The following is a 24,045-nucleotide window of genomic DNA, read 5'->3' on the forward strand; positions in this document are numbered from 1 at the left end:
GAGAAATGAGCGCTCGTTAGCTTTTTTTTTTTTGAGAAATGAGCGCTTGTTAGCTTTTTTTTTTTGACGGGATGAGCGCTGGTTAGCTAGTTGCTCCCTGCAAAGTTTTATTTAAACGTTCCTGTGTGGGCCATGCCGTGAGCACAGGCCGGGCCAGGCCAGCCCGTTTGTCCATGCGGCCTTTTCGAATTCGCTGTTCCCTTCCCCTAACCAGTGAGACCACCTAAAAAAAACCAGTGAGACGGCTAGGGCTCGGTCTCTCTCTCTCGCCGCCGCCGCGGCCGCCGCCAGCCACCCCAGCCTCCTCCCTTTCCGTCGGCCACCCTCCCGCACCGCCAGGATCTCTCCGCGAGGAAAGGATCTCCAGGAGGAGCACGGGCCTCTGCTGCGCCCTTTCTCTTCCTCTGCCTCGCCGTATTTGGCCCTCTCGCAGGTACAGTCACTCCTCCTCCACTATCTTTTTATTTAATCCCCGTCTCTGTTGGGGTGTGGTGGTTCATACTGAAAGTCCTGGTGGCTACTGAAGAACAAGCATCTCCCTTGCCCTCTATGGCCTTTTCTTAGACAATGCCTTGCCCTCCATACCATTTGCTTGGTTCAGCAATAAACATTTTTATGGGCCTGTGTCTCTTGGTTCTTTTAGTGCAGCAAAGTATTTGTTAATCTTTAGTATAATGGCTTTTCTAATTTTATTACAGGGTTGTGCTGATAGGAAGGCTAGAACTGAAGATGTGGTGGTTGGCATTTTACATGCACGCGGTTGAGCATGTCACTGCAATATTTCTGTCTGCATGTGAAGTACTTTGACCAATTGGTGCCTACTTCAAGCTTGCAACAATTAGTGATGATCAGATCTGATCTTGCATGATGGTGCCTTTCTTATTCTTCACGTTTTACTTCCTTTCAGGTCATAGTTGACAACATGGTTCAGAGATGCACCAGTTAAACCTTTTGGGCACACTATAGGTAAATATTTATGAAAAAGCCACAACGCCTTCAAGTTAGGTTTATGCATGAACTGCAAAGAGTTTTAGGAATGCATCACCACATTGTTTTGGGTTTATACATGAACTGCAAAGAGTTTTTGGAATGGATCATTATATTGTTTTGGGTTTATACATGAACTGCAAAGAGTTTTAGGAATTCATCATTATATTGTTTTGGGTTTATACATGAACTGCAAAGAGTTTCAGGCATGTATCATTATACTGTTTTGGGTTTATGCATGAACTGTAAAGAGTCTTAGGCATGTGAAAATCAGAGCTAAGGCGCTAGCTAAATTTTTTTTTGCCTAATGTTACCATGATGTTCTGTACTAGAAAGGACTGGTGCACGCTTGCTTTGCTCCTTACTGTTTATGATCGGTTGCCAAATAGTATTATAACGTGATATGCACATTGCTTAAAAAATGATTATGTTAGTTAGTGATGGTGATTTTATTATGAAAATTAATAGGACTGCTGACCCATGATGATATGGTATTGCTACCCGGTAGGTTATAACTGCTTATTAAGTGATATACTTGCGTCAAATGTGAAGCTTTTGTCAAACAGTTCAGCTTTTTTCTGCTTTCAATATGTGAGGCCTAACTAAAATAATTATCAGTGCAATTCTCATTTGTCCTAAAATAATGCCTAATGGCTGCATATTATTTTCAGTTTCAGTACTACATTACGAGGGCAAGATAGTATTCAGAGTGAGGAGACCAAGATTGTGTTCTCTTGTTGTTATGTAGGTTTTTTTTGTAAAACTTGCACTATCATCCTACGGTGCCAACCACCACAGCCATGCTCCTCGAAAGGTAATATTTACTAAGGTTGCACATAGCATGGCAAGGCATCACACTTATTATCATTAGGAACCTCTACCCTGGACCATAATTTATGATTGGAAATTTATGACTGTGAGAAGATTGTCCTGGAAGAATATTTTGAAGAGTGGATCAATATGGTGGCTTTCTAATTCATATGAAATTGCACGTAGTTCTTGATCATTTTGAAGATATTTTAAAATGTGCAATTATCCTATATAATCACTTCTCAGTTGTTTTTTCTCCAGTGTCCATCATAAAGCGGATGCATATAACCATATTGGGCTGGTAGGTTCAAATTCAGTTCACTCTTTTTTCATTTTATTTTCTATTACAGAATCTATTGTTGATTCTTCTCTCCCCTTTCTGTCATAAATCATTCTCGAACCAGCTTCAAACGGATCAAGATGGTGCCTCCGGGACCGCATTTCACCCACTACTGCCCCCCAGCAGGTAGCAACATGTTTGAGCAATAATACATCAATCATTTTTTCTAGTGATTTGATGCACCAATAAATATATATTCAGAGAGCAGATGACTGTAGGTTTACCTCTCAGTTAAAGTAGCATGTACGTACTAAGCTATGTATATGCAACTACACAATGAGAAACTGACTGCTGAGTGGTGAGAAACTGACTTGCTTCTCTGTCCTACAGTGCTAGGAGGGCTTGTGTGTGCGCCTCTATCTGCCTGCTCGCTTGCCTAATTCGGGGCATGTCGTCACCTCTCCACTGCATCGTCTTCGTCGTTCTCCGCTTGCCATCTCGCCATGCCTCTCATCCCTGCTGCTGCTGCGTACGGTTAAGGTGCGGGTCTGCGTTCCCTTCCACCAGATCAGTTCTGCTCTACCGTTTGCATGGCCTCATTGCTTCCGTTTCTTGCCGCTTGTTGCTACTTGATCCCTCCTTCCCTTTTCCTCCTTCCGTTTGCAGGATCGCTGGTTGTGCTCTCGTTTGGTCGGTTTCCTACTTCATCTTCCGCTGTGCCGCTGCTCATTCTTCTGGTGCCAAGGTGAGGCGTCCTTCTGTTTCGATGCTCTTTACCTGTGATGAAATGCCGCTATGAACTGATATGTTGTTTCTTGCCTATTGGAGGTGATGTGGACTGATTATTTTCCTTTTGCGCCTTTGGATATGCGTGTTCTTGTGAATCTTGCGTGCACCTTTAAATACGTGGATTCATTAGCCCTTCTCTGCCATGCCTTTGCATTGCAGTTTGAGCTTCTCTGCAGCCTTTTCATTACAGTCTTCTTAGATCAATTGGCCCTTCTCTATTATGTTTGGCAGTTTTATTTTCAGTTCCTCCTGTATTGTGTGATGGTTGCTTCCTTTTAGGTTTGCACGTGTGTGACGGCTGCTTGGGTTGCTCGTGTGCACTTTATCCTGGGGATGGCATTTCCTTGGTGCCACAGAGGAGGTTCTTCTGGAGCTCTGGGTGCCTGGGATGCATGGGTGCATACGAACAGGCTGCCTCACGAGCGATCAAGTTTCTGCAGGGATTCTATGGATTTGTCATTAGATTAGAGATCAAGCTTCTGCAGGGACTGTATGGATTGAACAGTGGGTACTCAGTGTAGGTGATGGCACGGCACCTGAGGGAGAGTCAACTCCTTGGATAACCATCCCTGATGAGCTTTTGGCGCACACAGATGGTCATAAAATCGATGCTATTGTTCAAGCTGTGTACACAGACCTCCCTGTTAGGTACTCTGATGTTAGTTAGCTGCAGGAACGAGTGATTCTAACACCAACAAACGGACGCTGCTTCGGTGCCTTAAGGCACCTGCCTTTGGGCCAATGACAGGTGGGCCTAACAGGTGACTGGCCCACCTGTAATAGACCCAAAGGTAGGTGCCTTTAAGGCACCGAAGCTCTATCCCCAACAAACGAGGTAGCATAGACTCATGAATAGGAGCTATTGTATCGTCTGGATAGAAAACTGTACACAATGAGAAAGCATACTCCTCACCTAGCTGGAGGCAAGGCTGGGCGAGGCCTAATGTCGTTGCGTGTCTGTAGTTGAGGGCACCTCCTCACCTAGCTGTAGTCACTTAGTGAGGACGGTCGTGTGTGTGTGTCCCTCCTTTCTGGAGGTTGTACCCCCGATGTCTTCCTGTTCAATGCAATGAAACTCAAACTCTTTTGCATTTTCTCGAAAAAAGAAAGCATACTCAAGTTGTTGAGCTGTTCTTAATTAACTGTTCCTCGTATTATTTTAATATATGGTCATTGAGCTGTTCCTCTGCCTGTTGTTGCTGGTACCAGGGTAGGTGCCTTTGGTGAAGTGAAGAAATAAGAAGAGTTATGTTATGTGTGAGAAAATCCATGAAGACTCAGAGGCCCCTGTTCCTGTTAGTGTGAAGAGCTACAGGAGCAGCATGTGATGAGAAAATGCAGACGCCAGTAATCCATGAAGATATACTCCTGTACAGGGTCTGTTAGTGTGAATTGAATTGCCCTTTTTCATGATCAGTCTATGAATTACCTAGTGATGAGAATTCTGCTGTGTTATAAAGTGATTCTTGCTGCCAGTAACTTGGTATAGCTTTGGATTTATGTAACTGCATCAACTGTTTAGGTTTAACTAATCCTCGGAATATCGTTGTTTGATTCTTGCACTCTGCTATAATAAATCTTGAGATTCATGCACTCTGCTGTAAATCTTGAGCTCATTTTGGGACTTCTGGGCTCATGGTGCTGCTTACTGTATTGCTGTTGAGAGTTAACTGATACCATATTCCTTATGTTGAGCTGGCTGTGTATTGATTGGTTGAATTTGATGCCACACCTTCCTTTCACCAGGGAGACATTAGGCCGGTGAAGCAGTATGATGATGGGGACTGATGTCTGTTCTTTGCGGATGCTGTGACTGCCCCGGTACGAGAGCGGCGACGAAGAGCTCACCGTGCTTCCCAGGCACACCAAGGTCGGTGTCACCGGTAACAACCGTATAAAGTCCGTGCTGGTCCGCCTACAGGGTGTTGTCAAGAAGGCTGTTGGCCTTGGAGTCTGGCACTGGCTGGTTAGTCTTGCTTCCTTCCTTTCAATTATTATTTAGGCATCCCACTGAAACTCTTCTTAGCTAGTGGCTGGTTCTCTGTCTTGATTGACAATGGCAATGGAGTGAAAGGAATAATGTCTTTTGACTTCATTTTTCTTTTCAGAAAGTAGCTAGTCAAGCAAGCAATTTCATGCACCCAACTGCCCAAGTTTCAGACTAGTAGTATTATGAGCTTGGAAGTTGAAGATATATATGGTAGTATCTTGTTCTAATTTCTGACATATTATTGCAAAAGGCAGGTTCTGAAGAATTGTGTGGAGGTGAAGTTGCAGAGGAACGCCCTGAGTGTCTTGGAAGCTCCAACTGGCAACGAGGACGACGACGAGATCGATGGCAGCAACAACTCGTTCTGCGGCTGCTTCGACATGGGAGATAAAGATATGAACTACTGTAAGACCATGTCATGATTTGCATTTTGCAATGTTTGTGGCCAAAATGCTTTAAACTGCCAATAGCACAAGTGACCAACTGTTTTCTTGTTTGTTTGCTTACAGCGAGCATCGAGTACCAGAAGCCAACAAAGCCAAGGGTCTGGCACACGAGACCATGGTCTTCCTGCACAACGAAGTCCAGCAGCCGGGCCAATCTTGAGCTGATTTTGGCAACTTTTGGGTTCATGGTGCTGTCTACTGCATTCCTTGTGTTGAGCTGGCTGTGTATTGATTGGTTGAATTTGGTGCCACGCCTTTCTTTCAGCAGGGAGACGACATCAGGCCAGTGAAGCAGTATGATGATGGGGACCGATGTCTGTTCTTCGCGGATGCTGTCGCTGCCCCGTTACGAGAGCGGCGACGAGGAGCTGACCGTGCTTCCCAGGCACACCAAGGTCGTCGTCCCCGGTAACAACCGAACAAAGTCCGTGCTGGTCCTCCTACAGGGTGTGGTCAAGAAGGCTGTTAGCCTTGGAGGCTGGCACTGGCTGGTCAGTCTTGCTTCCTTCCTCTCAGTTACTCCCTCCGTCCCAAATTAAGTGACTCGACTTTGTACTAACTTTAGTACAAAGTTAGTACAAAGTTGAGTCACTTATTTTAAGACGGAGGGAGTATTATTTATTTATTTAGGCATCCCACTGAAACTCTGCTTAGCTAGTAGTTAGTGCCTGCTTCTTTATATTGATAGAGATTGATTGACAATTGCAATGGAGTGAGTGAAAGGAATAATGCCTTTTTAATTCACTTTTCTTTTCAGAAAGTAGCTAGCTAGTCAAGCAAGCAATTTCAGACTAGCTTGAAAGTTGAAGATGCATATAACCAACATCCATCCAAATATGGTATCCTGTTCTAATCCCTGAGACATTATTATCCTATTAGAAAAGCAGATTCTGAAGAATGGTGTGGAGGTGAAGTCGCAGAGGAATGCCCTGAGTGTCTTGGAAGCTCCAACTGTCAACGAGGACGACGATGAGATCGATGGCGGCAACGGTTCGTTCTGCGGCAGCTTTGACATGGGAGACAAAGACATGAACTACTGTAAGACCATTTATGCCATAATTTGCAGCTTTGAAGTTTTGCAGAATCAGACTGAATGTTTCCTTGTTGTGTGTTTTGCTGACAGCAAGCATCGAGTACCAGAAGCCAACAAAGCTGAGGGTCCGCACACAAGGCCATGGTCTTCGTGCACGACGATGTCCAGCAGCCGGGCCAACCTTCACTCGACCTCGAAGCTGCGAGCGGTAATTAATCACGACATGACAAGTAATTTGCGTCTGAAAGATGGGATTGGGCCATAAATAGTATGATGAAAGGCGTGTGATCATCTCATCCTGCTTCTGGCTGGGATCACATGGCAATGGGCCATGGTTAGTTAGGTAGGAGTGTGGTCAAGTCGTTCTCATTGTGATTGCTTTGCTAAACTCGTGACTAATTTGTTGACAAGGTAAAAAGATAATTTGATTCTTGGTGTATTCAGTACCATGTATGTGTGTCTCCTGGGAACCTAATAATCCCAGGATCTGACAAAATATTTCCCTTCCACAATAATTTCAGGATCTGAAATACTGCTGGCCTTGGATCCAAGGATATTCATTCTGTTTTGTGTTGTTGCATAGAATGAACCTGACAAAGCTTGATCCATCCAAGAAGCACTTGAACCTTGTAAGCACCATGCTATGTTGTAATCCTTGATCAGCAAAGAATAGAATAGAATCCATGCTAAGCTTTTGATTCATTTCTGATATGATTTGCTGGATGGTGAAAAAATGTGTGCAGGTGATCTTGGGGTTCATCCAGACGGCAAAGAGGCTCAAGGCCCTGTACAAGAACATAGAGATGGCTTCGTAGTCCTGTGTAGGAAAAAGTATCGTAGTCCTGTGTAGGAAAAAGTAGATAACTGATGAAGATATATACTGTTGTGTCCGTTGTAGTAATATAACTGTGTAGTACTCCCTCCGTCCTGAAAAACATGTCGCGCCCGTAGTTCATTGGTAATTTTGCAAAAAGGCCCTCGTAGGCTCAAAACAGTCGCAAACAAGTCCCTCCACCCCCGTCTTCTTCCTCCGCCGTCGCCCGTGCGTCGCTAGGGGCCGGCGCCGCCAAGCTGCGTGATTTGCCGCCCATCAGGAAGTGCTCCGCCTCTGTCGCCACGTACCTTCGACGCTGCCGCCGTCGCCAAGTACCTGCTCCGCCACCGCCGCCCAAACCTGTGCTGCGGCGATCCCCTCTCGCCGGATTACCTGCGGACGTCACCGGAATTTCCCACCACGATCCGGCAGAGCAGGAGCTCCCTCTCATCTTCCTCGAGCTACCGCGAGTCCTCCTCGAGCTCCCGCGAGTCCACCTTGAGCTGCCTCCCGTGCGCCGCCGCAATCCCTCCCGTCGTGATCTCGCATCGCCGGAACCGGCCTCCATGATCTGGTGGACAAGAGCTTGCGTGCGTCCTCCTCTATCTCCCGCAAGTCTCGCCGAGCTCCCACCAGCTGCCGTGCTGCTCCTTCTCCTCTGCCTGCGCCCCTGCGTGCCTGCTGCTGCTCTGTTTCTCCTCTGCTTCTCCCCTGCCGCCGGTGGAGCTAGCCCGTGCTGCTGCTGCTCCTCTGCCCGTGTTGATGCTGCTGCTCCTCTGCCTGTGCTGCTGCTGCTGATCCAAGTGAACATGCCGTGTTCCTGCTGCTGCTGGTCCAAGTGACTGTGCCGTGTTGCTGCTGCTGCTATTTGCACTCTGAAGAAGGTACAATTGCTTGTAGATTGATCTGTAGATTGATCTGCTGTTATGTGCTGCTGCTGCTATTTGTTCCATGCTCCATGGCATCAGATGGCATGGAAAATAATTCATGTTCTACAGTGTCGTGTTCAACTTGCTCATCCTCTGATGATGACATCTCTTTCAATCTATTTTCACCTCAGGAGCTGCGTGTAAAATTTGAAATCAATATGGTTTTCTTATTAATGTTAAATCAGCAAAGCTATTAGCATGGAACAAATAAAAGGACTGTGGATGACAAGAAATCGCTTCTATTTAGTTAAGAGGTCCATTTCATGCTATTAAGGACACTTCCAGTTTTTCTTTAGTTTCATCAAAGGTTCATCAATACAGATGCTGAAATCTAGCATATCTCATGGAATGGATCAGCTAAAAGCCTAAAATAAGAAGTCTAGATAGGAACACTTAAAGACCATCTCCAGAATAGTCACACAATAATTTGCAAGAAATAATACTGTCTATACTTAACTAAATAAAATGACTTACATAACAAACAGATTTCGAAATAAGGAAGAAAATTGACTTACAGTGCTGAACATCCAATATTTAGTAAATCAATTTGGATGGCGTGCAGAATTCCTGTGTATGACACTTAGTAAATTCAGTTAAAGATGCATTCTAAATCACAGGAGTACTATGATTTCTAAATTTGTTTCAGTCAACTTGTGTCAAAATTTGTTTCAAACAGTTTTCTGTCAACTTATGAGCAGGAAAATGGCTTCGGAAAATTCAGTTAATTGAGACTACAGTGAATATTCAGTTTTCTGTCAATTTAAATGGATCCATCCAATATTTGTAGTCCAAGTTTAAATGGGCTGCAGTCATGTCCAAGTTTAACTGAATTTATTGAGTACACATTCAGTAGCTACTCATTCAGTACTCCATGTCACAATAAGTCTGCCAAAATTTTGGAGAAAAGGATCTAGCTCCTCCTACACATGTATAGATCAATCAGTTCAGTTCTAGTGTTGTTAGACTTTTGCACCCACATAGAATGCAGTGTTAAAATGCACAGAAAATTCAGTTAAACATGATACTTTTTGTTAAAATGCACTTTAAAAGTGCAGTCCTAACTTGAATATTAAAATGCTATTGAGACAGTACTAATTTCAGAGTTCATAGTTCATGACTGAATTTAGAGACAGTAAAAATCTTACTAGTGGCTTGTTAGTATGTCTACTGTCATGATACAACATCCTACAAACAGGAATCTAGCTCACCTTGTGGGAAAATCTAGCCCACCTTGAGTAAAATCCACACCAAAAGAAGCAAGCAAGCAAGAATGGAACAAGACATGGTCAAAATTCATGTCAATGCTTTGATGAATGATGCCCCCACATTTCATGATCAATCTGTGAGAATACAACCATTAGTCTGTGGAGGTCCAATAAAAAGAAAATGTAGAGGTCCCATGCTCAAACTGAATGAAACTAAATGAAGGCTGCTCTAGGAAAGGGGGAGGCATTCTCATCTTGACAGAATTCAGAGTAGTTAAAACAAGATCCACTCTACTGTCAAAAATCAGATAACTACTGATTCTTGTGTACACCATTTAAAATGATTGTTGTTGACTGAATTCAGTTGGTGCCTTGTTTGAAAAATACATCAATTGATACGATAAAACAAGACCGGTCTTTAAGTTTTCTGATAAGTCCTGTGATCTTTGTTCTTTTCTCTGAAGCATACAGCTGTGGCATGGTCTAAAAATGACCCCATCAGATTTTCAGGTAAGAAATTTTAACGATTGTTAGCATCATGTGCAATGGCAAGGGTACGGACAGGTAACTTGGTGCGTGGTAGTACAGCAATGCATGTTGCTCATATGCCCAACAAATATTTTCATATAAAATCCACCTGAGTGCTAGTAGCAGGTAGCAGCATTGCACTGCGTGCCAGGATCGGCAGGGATTAGACCCAACCGAAGAGATTGCCTAGCCTTCAATATCCCTAGGGCCTTGTTCGGTTGAATTGGGTTTAAGGGGGATTGTGAGGGATTAAATACCCTGTAAGTCAAATTCTTCCCCAATCCCCTTCAAACCTCTCCAGCCCCCTTGGGTAAGGGATTAAACGAACAAGCTCTAGGCTAAATGTTTTTGCAAAACGAGAGGAATTTGCACCACACAGCAGCTATTCCCAACGAAAAGCTATCCTCGCAGCAAAATCAAAAAAAAAAATTGACAATGACTCGGCAATCGATAGTTATTTGCAGAAAATAAAATAAAAGATGTGAGCGGGTACAGAAGGCGGACGTGACCTGCAGCCAGTCTTGATGCCAGCTTTTTGCAGAATCTACATACTATGTATACATGAGATCTTTTTTTCTCACGGTTATACGTGCATTGCACGTGCACGCTTACTAGTCCATTCTAAATTGGCCCAACTTGGGCCTGCCAGCACCGCTGTGCCACTATGCGCACCGTCCGATCCTCTGGACGGCACAGATCAACAACACGATCGCAAAATCAGCACCGGTGGAAACCCTACCCAAAATATCCTCCAATTTTCGCCGTCATTTCACGGAAAGGAAGGAGATAGCGGCTGCGTCGGCGCCGAATTCCTTGCCGGCGTGGCCGCGCCGGCAATTCGGGATGCTCGACGGCGATGTTGCGTCCGGCGTCGATCTACCCCGCTGTGCTCGTTAAGTATGTGGTGCCGCCGTCCTTGAAGGCAGACGTCCTGGCCATGGTGATGGGGGCTGCGTGGGGCGTTGCCACTGATGGCAGGCACGGTGTCCGGGAAACGGCGGTTGCTCGCGCTACGGTGACGGCCGGCCGGGAGACGGCCTCCGCGCGGAAGACGGAGGCTGAGCGGTTTCTGTGTGCTGGAGTTTGCTCCGGCGGCGTGGAGAGGAGCTGCAGCCGGCGCATCGCAAAGGGATGGAGCCCCCCTTCTCTCATCCCAGTCACCGATTATATGAGGATACGTGTATTTCTGCAACCTCATGTATTAGTCTGAAGTATACTATTCTATTATGCTCGAAGCCCAAATAGTAAACAGGATGCGCTTTGCATAGAGTCGATGCTCACAAACATGGGGCTAATTATACATGGTAAACATGAATAAACCATAGGTCTTACCGAACCAAATTAGATAGGAGTCTGCGTGCGTTTATCTTAGCCGCGTGGCACCCGGGTTGATAGTCGAGCTGATTGAATTGGAGGCGGGGAAAGATCAGCAGGAAAACAATGCCACGAAGAGTGCGTGAGGTTCGTATGCCAAGTTATCCAACATTGTGTGCGTGGAATCAGACTTGTATGCAACCATGGATAGGAAAGTGATCCCGTATTAATTAATTAGATTAGAGTTAATGCGCATTATTACACAAGGAATTAGTGGGGAAAAAATGGAAAGAACATATATATAGCAGTTGATCCCGGACAGAATCTCATCTGTCATTGATTTCTTTCATCCAGCTGGATTTATAATGATGACATACGTATAAAAATAGATCCTTGTGAAGCTGTTTTAGAGGCGACGAACACTAAGTGGCTGTGCGAACATAATAACATTGGAACATCATTATAGCTAGAGCATCGAAGTGAATTTTGCATCAGACTTGAACCCTCCTCATTCGTTGAACGTGAACATGGCTCATTCGTTGAACAATCAAGCTGGCCCGGTTCTGCAAGGACCCTAGAGCATCTCCTAGTGCCGCACGGCAGGCTGCCAGCTCGTAGGACTGCTGGTTGTCTGGTTGGAAGACAAGCTAGCTCATGTATGCCATTTTCAAGAACCCTACAAAATTGGTTTAATAAAACAACATACAATACATATTTTTATATAAGATGGTCATGTTAAACGTTCTTCGATTACACAAGCACCCATGTTGTGCTCTGTTGACCTCAAGCAGTGTGGCACCTAAAGTCCAGAGCCCCTGCTTTGCTAGTCCCCACCGCATCAAGTGGCGTGACACATGCTGGTCCCAGACACGTAGGTAGATAAACTCCCTCCTGGTTGAGCAATAAAATGCTAGCCCACTCCCAATAAAATGTACTAAACATTAAGTAGAGTTCTTACCGAGTGTTCATTAGGACCACATGTCGGTATGGCGTGGTACGGTCGTCTGACCTGTGTAACATTATTTTGCTGACATGCATCACTGTGCCAATGACATCTAGGGAAAAATGATGTGAATTTGTTAAGAAAGTCTGGCTCAACTATATGTCAGCAAAATTCATTGTGAAATGATATAATGCACTTGCAAGCATCCTGTTTCTGAGGCTGTATACATCTATAAAATCAATGAATCGTGTCAGCAACGAAGGGGTGTTAATGCTGGCCCTGGCAAGAAGTATTTCAGTGCGCGAGTGGAGGACGATGTAAAAGTCACATGGCACCGGCAATGCAACTGGCAGATGCATAGCTGCTGGTTCAAAACCAAGTTTTTTGAATAAGTATACTGAGCCGGCACGTAGGTTGTCGCTGAAGCGATATGCGATCGGTTGAAATGGATCAAATGCAATTGCATCCATTTTGACCCCCTGGAAATTTATTGCATACATGAGCAGCATGTTGAATATATTATCAGCAGATCACTTGATAGCATATCTTCTTTGAATACTTACAGTTTGGACGATGAGGATGGCGTGAAAGATGGCTGCTCCACTCCGGGTATGTTTGATGCGAGCATACAAAACCTTTGCCGTTGCGTCCCAACCTCTACTGTATATATGTAGGTTTTCTATTTTGCTGAACCTTACATGTCTGCAATTGGTTGACAAAGAGCACAATTCTGTATATTTACTTATGATAATAACTAAAAGCAGGAATGGATAAAATGTTGCCTGGCGATCGGCGGTGGAGGGCCAATGGGAGCGGGAACGAAGTTCACAGGCGGTGGTGCCATGACCCTCTTCGAGCCAGGACGACCCATCCTGGGTCCCATCACCATGAGCGCCAAGACCCTATTTCTCTTCAACACGACTCATGGTTCAGAACGCAGAATGATTTTTATAGTGGTATATGGCGGGAAATAGAAGCGCTGGAATTTTGTATTGGCATGGTATACAGACGTATATTGACTGATCTGACTATTTTCATTTTCATTGGCGCGAAGTAAACCATGGTGATAGAAAAAAGGAAGTGATTGAAAGAAGGAAGGAGATTGATCACCGTTTGATTGAAAGAAGGAAGGAGATTGATCACCGTCATGACTGAATTGATTGCCATGCATGAATTGATTGCGTTTGGATTGATTGTTGATTGATTGCGCTTGGTTGCCTTATGTGAATTATTTCTTTACCACCTCCGTTTCAGTTTACAAGTCCTGCGCGTATACCTAGGTTGCTAATTTTATCACCCTAATATAAACTATATAACACAAAAATTATACCTTTTGAAAGTAGAAACTCCGAAGTTTATGTTGGTATATTTTTTGTAATATATGACTTGTATTAGGTTAGTCAAATTAACGACCTAGGGGTACGCGCACGCCCTGTAAACTGAGAGAGAGATAGTACCAAAGATAGAGTCAATTGGAGGGAGAAAAGAAAATCGGCAGAGGGAGAAAACCGGTGGGGAGAAAAAAAATCGCTGGAGGGGAGGGGGGATCGTACAAAGGGGATTGGAGAACTTAAGAGGGGAAACGGAACCTTACGTTTCTTTCGTGTAGTAGAGATAGAGATTTTTAGTTCTGCTACCGTTCCTAATGCAAGGGGGAGAAAGGAGAGATGGGCTCCTCCAACAGGTGATTGTGTCAAGATAAATGTTGATACTTCCTTTGACCTAGACATTCTGAGAGGAACTACGGGTGCAGTCATTGGTGATAAAAAGGGGAAGTTCATTGCCGCGTGTAATGCACGTTTGGATATGGTTCAAGATGTTTTGTCGGCTGAAGCTTTGGCGCTCAAACACGGCTTGTTCTTAGCTGAATCTATGGGTTGTAATAGAGTTGTTGTGAGTTTTGATAATAGTGAATTAATAGAAATTATGAAGAATGAGAGGCCTACTGCTGCAGCGATTTATCATGATTGTTTTTCTATGGAGTCAGACTTTGTTAGGGTTAAGTATGAGTATGCGAATAGGGAAACAAATTCTATAGCCCATGAACTGGCCCAGTTAGCTAAATTCCAGACCAGTAGGGTCTGGATGGATGATCCTCCCCCTCTATTGTACCTCCTCCAACAGGTGCCGCCGCCGCTCTGCCCCTCTGCTCCCGCCGCCGCCTGTAGATCTGTGTCAACTTGCTTCGATTTGCTTGTCCTTATTCTACTACTTGTTACCCTCCATCGCAGGCGCAGGTGATCGTCGGAGGGAGGAGGATGAGCGGCAGCATGCGGCGGATCCTGAACCTGGGGTTGTTCGAAGGGGTCAAACGCGCGTATTCGCTGCGGCGCCTGAACCTGGAGCTCTCCAAGGTGAAGTTTTTCCACCCGACGGCACAAGAGGCGGCCGCTCATGGCAAGGTGCTGCCAACACTGACGCCAGCCCAGGCCGAGGCCACCAGCAGGACAAGGATCTGCAACACCGATCTGGCGACGGCGGAGGCGGCGGCGCCCAAGATCGGTCCGCCAAAAACCGAGCTGGTCATAAAGCCACCGGAAGTCTCCTACTCCATCCGGTCTCCTCGCTGCGTTCATTTCTTGCCAACCGCCTCGGAGAGCAAGGTCGTCATGGTCGACCGCGCGAACCGCATGATACGCTTCAACATCGTCAATAGCCCCCACTACAACAATACCCAGGACGGCCAAGTCCCCAGGCACTCCCGCTACATCGATTCCATGCCAAGCCTCCACGGGTACAAGGAGGCGCCGCTGGCCATCTCCGTCCCTCCCACGGACTTACACCTCCTTGACGGCGAAGACGCAGGCGACCTCTACATCATCGATAGCGTCCTCCATCCCAACAAGGCGGACGTACGCCCGCAGTTCGAGGCCCTGGTGTGGAGGGGGATCACCACGTCCCTCGTGTCTCACAGGTTCTGGCACTGCGACATCCTCCCGCTGCCCCCGTGGATCACGCACCACAGGAATGACTTCGTCTATGGTCACGCCCTCGTCGGCGACACCATCTGCTTCTCCATCTCTGGCCCAGAGGGCGATGGCACCTACTGCTTCCACATGGCGACTCGCCAGTGGAGCAAAGCTGGCGACTGGCTCATGCCCTTCCATGGCAAGGCAGATTACGTCCCTGAGCTTGGACTCTGGTTCGGCGTCGCAGACGGCCTCCCCTGCGCTGCTGACCTCTCTGGCGTCGTCCGAGGGGAGGAGCCGCCGCCAGAGAAGATGCGGATCTGGGTGCACGATGACCTGCCAGAGGAGTGGCAGCCAAACCAATTTTTCAAGCCCAGGGTCATCAGCCTTGGTTCTGGCAAGTTCATGGTCGTGGACTTCTTGGATGACATGCAATTCGACAAGGAATCCAACGAGATGTGTCTTGAAAAGCAATTCGCCCTCTTCACTGGTATGGAAGTAGCCTACAGCAACGGCAACGGCAAAGGCAAGAATAGCAGAAATGGTGCCATCAAAGACAATGACCACAGTAGTGGCAGCGAGAATGGCGGCAAAGGCAAAGGCAAAGGGCTGATCCGTGGCCTCCGTATGATCAAGCACAAATCCGGTCGTTACATGTTCAACAACCATCAGAGGATCGAGGAGGTGCTCTGAATGATTCAGCTAGTCATTCTCAACTTTAGCTAGTGTATGCAGGCATGCATTATGGCACTTAATTTGCTATCTATCAGTGTAGCGTTACTGCTCCCTGTTTACAGCAAGGAGTACTGACTCTTCCAGTGCTAAGTCAGCTTAAATAATCCATATTATTGTATGATGAAACGTACCCTAATTTTTAACTCCCTGGTGTTATTCTGGACCATTTGCATCTAGTATTCAGATTTGCTGCTGACCATATAATTGTTTGATGTTAATTTTGAACTGTTGTGCTAGCTGAAGAATCCAATCCAATCTTCTAGGTAGAAACAAGACTAAGTAGATCATATGGTATATAGTAATACCGGTTCAGTTTCCAGAGTTGATTTCAAGTAACTACAGTTTGGTAATGAACAAAAATAGTAAAATACGACTACCTCCGTCCCATAATATAAGAGCGTCTTTTACACTAGTGTAGTGTAAAAAACAATCTTATATTATGGGACGGAGGGAGTAGCAGTTTGGTCAAGTACAAGCTCTTCATATTCAAGTCACTTACAATGTTGTAACTAAGTTAAAACTGAGCACTTGCAATTGAAAATTAAAAAAAAATCATTCTTTTCACCACAGGTAGGAGTATCAGAGTGGTAATGGAATGCAGCTTCCAGTTTTTATTTCTTTTGGCCTGCTTTTCACCTGGGCGCTGGGTGTAATGGCTATAAAACCACCATTTCCTTCCGTTTTGGACTATCATGTTGTGATTGGGTTGTAACCCTAGCTTCTAGTGCCCTTTGGCAATATAAACCTAGCAAATCAAGCCAAACTTCCTCTGAATCTCTGAAATTCTAGTGTTAAATTCAGTCAGCGATAGTTAGTTCCGGGCAAATGGTGTCTTAGAGCCAGTAAAGCCTTGGAGGCAGCATGGATCTGGAGTGTCAATGAGCTTGGGTTCTCTCATAAAATCCCTTGTCAAGCTTGGATTCCGGAGGTGTGGTTCCTTGTCAAGCTTTGGATTTGTCGGGTGGATTCAGTAGTTCAGCTTGGTTATTACTGGAGAACATCTCTTCGGTGGTAAAATCCTAGCTCCTGATGTTTGATCGTGCACCATCCGAAGGCGGGTGGAGACGTAAACAAAGGCAACGGTTTGGGAACGAAGAGCAGAACAATTTACCTCCCTGCCTGACCATGTGTCTTTTTTTTTTTTGCGGGGTAAAAACCTGTATATATTAAACACAAGCATTGTCCTTGCTGATACAAGCTACAAGGAACACAGGAACATAGTTAATCCATAAATATCTTCGTCTAACTGGATTAGCCTGCTTTGCGCAAAGATGTGCGAGCTCATTTGCTTCTCTCTTAGTAAACTGAAGTTGGAAGTGTTCCATGTTAGCAGTAAGCTCCAGAACTTCATACAGTGTCGCTGCAATCTCTGATCGATCATATGATTTTGCTTTCCACATATTCACTATCTGCAAAGCATCAGATTCAATAATAACTTTGTGCAGGCCGAGGTCACAAAGCCAACTGCACCCCATCTTTGATCGCCAAAGCCTCCAGTGCCATTGCACTGGATGCTAAGTACGTATTTGGTAGGAGATGAGTAAGTTTATCAGAATTTATGTTGGCTAGACCTATATTATATGAATCCATGCCAGCTTCCTGTGAATGTGCTAATATTTATCATTATCTTGGTTACTTTTTGTGCTCTTCTTTTTATATTTCTCAAATATAAATGTGTAATTTAGCCAGGCTAACATCAACCAACAGGTGTTACAGTACAAACAATCAGCTTGGCCAAACCCTTACCCCAGATAGGGTTTTATTGGTGGCGACCGCGCCTGTATCTATGGATAATTGTACAACGTTGAGATACATTGTACATTCTGTTATTCAACTCGCAGCTATGCTGCAAGGCAGCCTGCCTTGCACTAGAAATACACACAGGATGTTCTCGACCCAAGTATAGGTATCTCTGAAGGCAGCCCACTACACAATACATATAAGCCACACTGACCCATGGATGTTTTACAAAGAGCAGCACATCTCGATACTTGAGCGTGGGTACTCAATCCCGATAACAATCAACCGAGGTCTCCTCAACTGGAAACGCAGAACAGACGGCTGGTTTTCTCAGTCATGATTTACTGATTGGACATGCACAATAACCTGCTCGATGCTCTCAAATTGGCGTCGCCCCTTCAGGATTGCCTTGGCACAATCAAGCGCACGGCGCTCACATGATGCTCTCTTGCTGGCATCCTCAATTGAGTCAAAATCCTCGACATGGGCAATTCCAACAATTCTCCTGCACAGGGAAGAGAGTATAGGCAACAAAAGTCGATGATTTTTAGTCAAGAGTCCAGCATGCATAAGACACGAGAATATGTGCGCAGTATGAAATCAATGTCTAATGTGATTTTTAGTTCTGAACAGGGTACATTTGGTAAGCTATTATGCTTATTTTTTTCACTGCATAGCATTCCTGAAGCACATTTGATCAATTTTTGTTTTGTGCTGCAATCATTAAGGCTGGTCTTCCGGGTCAAATGAGATTTTTAGTCCTTAACAGGGTACATTTTGTAAGCTATTTATGCTTATTTGTCACTACATAGCATTATGGAAACAGGATGCCATATCAGAACTGAAATCTGAAACCTATGCATTGGACTAGCTTAATACACCTCTGAGTCGTTTCAGTTATAGAGAAGCTTTGATGTATTACCGTAGTCAGGAGTAGATTACATTCAACAAATAACTGATATATTCAGAAATTGAGTAAGTAATTACCTGATCATTTTGGCTGAACCAAATCCAAGACTATCATGAAGTAGACCTGTCATGTACTTCTTCTGTACAACGCTCAAAAGCTCCGGGTTGTTGTATATGGCAGGCAGGTATGCCTCCCCATTCCCATCTTTGTGTTTATTCCAGAGTCCCAAAAATTTCTGCTGGAACAAATTCCATGATTCTTCGATGGTCTTCAATATCCATTGCTTATAAGCCTGCAAAAGGTGGGCAGTCAAAGTGCCTATTTGATTACTGGGACAAGAAGAAATATGTCTTGGAAGGATGTGTTATATCATAAACTGACACTTCTGCAACAGCCATGAAGTAATACTGAAGATGCTAGAGATGCTTACGGACTTATAATAAGGCAGGTTATCCCAAACAAGGCAATTATTTGAGGTGATATGCTCTTTCAGTCAACCACCCTCCGCTATATGATAGCTACAGCATCTTCATCATCCTACGGTATTAATTATTCATTCTTCTAGTACAGAGGAGCCTCATATTCCTTAAGCTGGGTATATGCCTTCTTTCAAAAAAGACATATTTCAAACATTTATCCTAATAAAGAATTTCTAAATAAATAGTAAATGGTGGATAAGGTAATCAGTAATCACACAGGAGCGCATTAAAGAAACATACTCCCTCCGTTCCTAAATATTCCCTTCGTCCCAAAATACTTGTCGGAGAGATGGATAAAATTGGATGTATCTATAGCTAAAATACGTCTAGATTCATCCATTTCTCCGACAAGTATTTCGGGGCGGAGGGAGTATAAGTCTTTTTAGAGATTTCAAATGGACTAACACATACGGATGTATATAGACATATTTTAGAGTGTAGATTCACTCATTTTGCTCCGTATGTAGTCACTTGTTGAAATCTCTAGAAAGAAAAATATTTAGGAACGGAGGGAGTATTAGTTAACATAAAAGGCCTACCACAGAAACAGCATGCCATACTCTACTATTGAAGTAAAAATAGGTGCCAGCAAGATATGGTTAAAAGGCCATAATACTGTGATACATACTTTACGGTCATTCGTTTGATCAGCATGCCCATCCTGTGCAAAGTACGCCAGAATCAGGTTCCCCAAGAAGGCCCCAATGTCGTAACCCATCGGCGCGTAGAAGGCAAACTCCGGATCAATCACTTGAGTGGAATCTCGGGTCACCATGATGGAACCAGTATGGAGATCTCCATGAATCAGGGCCTGGGCTCTCTCGATAAACCTGCAGTGCAAAATTCAGATAAGAAACACAACATACGCAGCACCAACCAATCTGCATAAATTCAGAGCTAGCCGATTACATCGACTTCAATTCAGCAATCTCCAACTTCAGCCCATCATCCTCTCGCACCGCCTCGGCGTCCTTGTCGAGGAATGGCGAGTTCCAGCGATTGTATTTGGAGACCATGTATGGGTCCGAGAAGACGACCTGCTCCGTGAGCCTGCACATCTCCACGTTCTCGCAGTAGCGAGCAACTGCAATTCACATCAAGACATGCCATAAATTTCACATTTTTCCCCATTTACAGGCAGAAGAATTCAGCATAGCAGAGCAGCCGACCTTGCTTCTTGTGCTCGGTGGTGGAGTTGTAGAGGAGGGAGGTGAAGAAGAGGGTCTTGGCCATGTAGTCGGACATGTGCTCGGCGAGGAGGGGGTACTCGACGCCGGCGATGAGGCCCTTGCGGAGGATGATGTGGGGCGGCTTGATGTAGCGCATCCCGATGAGCGACATGGCGCGGTCGAAGTGGTAGACCTCCGGGACGTGGTCCGGGCAGAGGCGGCCGTGCTCCCGCAGCGCGGAGGCCTCAAAGTAGGCCCGCTCCCTCGTCATCGGCCACGAGTCCCCCACGCAGCGGATGTACGGCAGCGCCTGATTCCGATCAGAGTCAGAGCCGGATGGGACGGGGAGGGGGGAGAGGGGGACGGGGGACGGACCTGCTTGACGACGACGGAGCCGGCGTCGGAGGAGACGATGTAGACGAAGTTGAGGTTGCCGTCGCCGACCTCCTTGACGGCGAGGTCGTCGACGCGGCCGCCGAGGCTGGCGGCCAGCGCCGGGGTCGCCCGGATGTAGGCCACCAGCGACGCCTCGTCCAGCGGGCGGAAGCCCTGCGCCTCGTCGGCGGCGGCCATGGCGAGCTGGCGCGGCGGCGGAGTGGATCGGGGCTGAGAGAGTGGGGAATCGCCGGAGGGGCCGGGGTTTACGGTGTCGCGGAGAGTGCGTGCGGGAACAGAGACGCTGCCGCTCTGTATTAGTAGTGCGTGCTCTGAACCTGGACGGGTATCTGGCAACAGTGACCACTTGCGTTGGATTGGAATCAGGATTCCCGTTTTTTTTTTTGAAATAAGGATCAGGATTCCCGTTGACTAGGAGAGCTCCGAGAGTGAGAGCAACCGCGCCCGTGACTCTGGGCCATACATTTTTGATGAAAAACATATGAACTATCTCTAGTACTCCCTCCGTTCCGAATTACTTGTCTTGGATTTGTCTAGACTCATTTTAGTGCTAGATACTTCTGTATCTAGACAAATCCAAGACAAGTAATTTAGAACGGAGGGAGTACGTACTAGTAGAATTTTATTTGGGGTAAAGCAACCCCATACATTTTCTCTCTGAAAGTTTTAGTCCAAATGTACTTCTCTTCGCTCCACTCCAAGGGATAGAACATGAGCATCTCAAATTCCTTGCTTTCACTATTTTACAAATCTTGAGCCACACAAAAAAGAAACGAGAAAACTACCGAGAGCAGGAATTCCATTGCTTCATTAATTTCTAGGAGTGCGCAATGACGCCGATTGGAGGGTGTTGGGTTAAGAACAACAGAGCCGGAGAAAAAGACTGAATCTTCACGAGATGCGCAATGACAATAGCTCCAATGAAGAAGTGTCCAATAGCTTGGTATCTAGGCAATGCAAAACGATGTACTTTGTGGGGTTGTTTAGTATGCTATACCCGTCTCCGCGCGGACACACAATCATTGCAATCTCATGGAAAGAGGTCGGCGATGCAGCACAAGTAGCAAGTTGGATGGCACCACTAACGCAGCAAGGGAAGAATGCAATTCCTTCTTTTTCTTTGTTTACCTCCAATATCTCAAAGCTCACAAATACATTGAATTAAATGTAAGCCCGACATTACACAACGGAAAGGACTATCTCTCTCGATCTTAGTCATAGAACTCGAATCACACTTCAGTTTCCAACCATCAAACACTTGCTAAGTCTATTGGAATGTCAATTATTTTATTAAAAAATTGAGGGGGAAAAAGACTGGCAACTATCTTAACAAACATGAAGGTATGTTAACCAATTCAGAAAGAGAACTCCCCCGTCTTAAGAAATCCTCTATAACACTATGCTTCCTAGTTTTAAAGACCCTGTATTCAATTGAGGTCTCCAATTGGAGTTGAGTCACCTGATTTTAACCAGGTCAACAATTTTGCAAACCCCTCTCATTCAATATTTTTAAACTATAAAATGTGCTTCCTAGTTTTAAAGAACCTATATTCAATTGAGGTCTCCAATTGGAGTTAAGTCACCCGATTTTAACCGGGTCAACAATTTTGCAAAGCCCTATCATTCAATATTTTTAAACTGTAAACTATGCTTCCTAGTTTTAAAGAACCTATATTCAATTAAGGTCTCCAATTGGAGTTGAGTCACCCGATTTTAACCGGGTCAACAATTTTGCAAAGCCCTCTCATTCAATATTTTTAAACTGTAAACTATGCTTCCTAGTTTTAAAGAACCTATATTCAATTAAGGTCTCCAATTGGAGTTGAGTCACCCGATTTTAACCGGGTCAACAATTTCGCAAAGCCCTCTCATTCAATTTTTTAAAACTATAAATTGTGCTTCCTAGGTTTAAAGAATATATATTCAATTGAGGTCTCCAATTGGAGTTGAGTCACCGGATTTTAACCGGGTCAACAATTTTGCAAAGCCCTCTCATTCAATATTTTTAAACTATAAACTGTGCTTCCTAGGTTTAAAGAACCTATATTCAATTGAGGTCTCCAATTGGAGTTGAGTCACCCGATTTTAACCGGGTCAACAATTTTGCAAAGCCCTCTCATTCAATAATTTTAAACTATAAATTGTGCTTCCTAGTTTTTAAGACCTCACAATTAGTCCGGGTCATTAATTTAGAATTTGGTCACCCTATTTTGACGAGATCAATGATTTCTCTAAACTCTCTCTTTTATACTATACACTATGTTTCCAAATTTTCAAGGCCTCACAATTAACCGAGGTCTTCAATTTAGAATTTGGTAACTCGATTTTGACTAGGTCAACAATTTCTCAAGGAGCTCTCCAATTTGATTATTTTAACTCACCATGTTCCTGACTTTTGAAACTCTTTCATTCAATTGAGGTATTCAATTTTAAATTTGGGTATTAAATTACATATCTTGAATAAAAAGGCAAACTAGCACATTAATCATAATCTACAAAAGTAATCTCAAAGCGACGCCCTGCCAAAACGAGCTGAACTTAATCAAAAGGACAAGATACATAAAACAAAACATGCATCGCTTATTTTTGTCCATCGGGTCAAATATCAGGAACACCACCTGCAAACATCAATGTAGAATTGGACTAAGGGACTGAGGAGTCGCCGGGGACGCCTGGGTTTACGGTGTCGCGGAGGGTGTGTGCATGCGAGAACAAAGACACTGCCACTCTGTATTAATAGTGTGTTTACTGTACCTGGATGGGTATCTAGCAATAGTGACCACTTGCGTTGGATTGGGATCGGGATTCCCGTTGACTAGGAGAGCTCTGAGAGGAACCGCACCGTGACTCTGGGCCATACATTTTCTGATGAAGAACATATGAACTGTCTGGTAGAGTAGAATTTTATTTGAGATGAAGCAACCTCATACAGTAAGTTTTTTCTCTGAAAGTTCTAGTCCAAATGTACTTCTCTTTGCTCCGCTCCAAGGGGTAGAACATGAGCGTCAAAAAATTCCTTGTTTTCACTAATTTACAAGTCTTGTGCCACGCGAGAAAGAAAAGGAGCAGCTTCTGATGGCATGAATTCCATTGCTCCATTAATTTTGAGAGGTGCAGAATGACACCGATTGGAGGGTGTTGGGTTAAGAACAACAGGAGCGGAGAAATTGGGTAAATCTTCACAAGATACGCAATAACAATAGTGGCAGTGAGAACCCAGCGGATTGCTTGGTAGCTAGGCAATGCAAAACATTGTACTTCGTAGGGTTCTCTAGTATGCTATACTCATCTTCCAACGAAGAGACAATCGCCGCAATCTGATAGAAAGGCTTCGGCGATGTAGCACAAGTAGCGAGTTGGTTGTCCCGGCTAATGAAAGATGAAACGAAGGCAATTCCTTCTTTTTCTTTGTTTTCCTTCAATATCTCAAAGCTCACCAGTACATTGAACAAAAGAGGGAAATATATGTAAGGGCGGCATTGCACAATGGCAAGGACTATCTCTCTCTCGATCTACATGTAATGCAAGTTCCTCAAAACGTACATATATATAGGATGGGGTGCCATTCTAGAAGTGTGAGTTTAGCATTCATTCATGTAGTATGTTCTTTGGGTGGTCACCGAAAAAATGCGAATATAA

At 44.8% G+C, this 24,045-nt stretch overlaps 2 protein-coding genes and 1 pseudogene across 3 annotated transcripts; 2 read left to right on the top strand and 1 right to left on the bottom strand.

The window, feature by feature from the left end:
* Window positions 1–231: 231 nt before the first annotated feature.
* On the top strand, window positions 232–8,203 carry LOC125513295 (uncharacterized; annotated as a pseudogene). Its single transcript, XR_015617653.1, has 15 exons — window positions 232–433; window positions 699–814; window positions 908–966; window positions 1,736–1,801; window positions 2,059–2,098; window positions 2,202–2,263; window positions 2,468–2,617; window positions 2,744–2,822; window positions 4,076–4,832; window positions 5,111–5,261; window positions 5,366–5,793; window positions 6,190–6,340; window positions 6,426–6,543; window positions 6,857–6,964; window positions 7,079–8,203. The product of XR_015617653.1 is annotated as an uncharacterized LOC125513295 (transcript).
* Window positions 8,204–14,234: 6,031 nt separating this feature from the next.
* On the top strand, window positions 14,235–15,878 carry LOC125513296 (uncharacterized). The gene has a single exon (XM_048678375.2). It carries the CDS (start codon window positions 14,327–14,329, stop codon window positions 15,668–15,670), a length of 1,344 nt encoding a protein of 447 aa, XP_048534332.2. The 5' UTR covers window positions 14,235–14,326; the 3' UTR covers window positions 15,671–15,878.
* A 1,564-nt stretch (window positions 15,879–17,442) lies between these two features.
* Window positions 17,443–20,687, bottom strand: MTK (S-methyl-5-thioribose kinase). Its single transcript, XM_048678376.2, has 6 exons — window positions 20,386–20,687; window positions 20,011–20,320; window positions 19,751–19,925; window positions 19,470–19,671; window positions 18,440–18,654; window positions 17,443–17,957 (listed from the first exon to the last, which is right to left on the bottom strand). The coding sequence occupies exons 1-6, from the start codon at window positions 20,581–20,583 to the stop codon at window positions 17,783–17,785; spliced, it is 1,275 nt and encodes a 424-aa protein (XP_048534333.1). The 5' UTR covers window positions 20,584–20,687; the 3' UTR covers window positions 17,443–17,782.
* Window positions 20,688–24,045: the final 3,358 nt, after the last annotated feature.

The sequence above is a fragment of the Triticum urartu genome, chromosome 2A (genome assembly GCF_056163025.1).
Source record: "Triticum urartu cultivar PI428250 chromosome 2A, HENAU_Tu73, whole genome shotgun sequence".
Classification (NCBI taxonomy): Eukaryota; Viridiplantae; Streptophyta; class Magnoliopsida; order Poales; family Poaceae; genus Triticum; species Triticum urartu.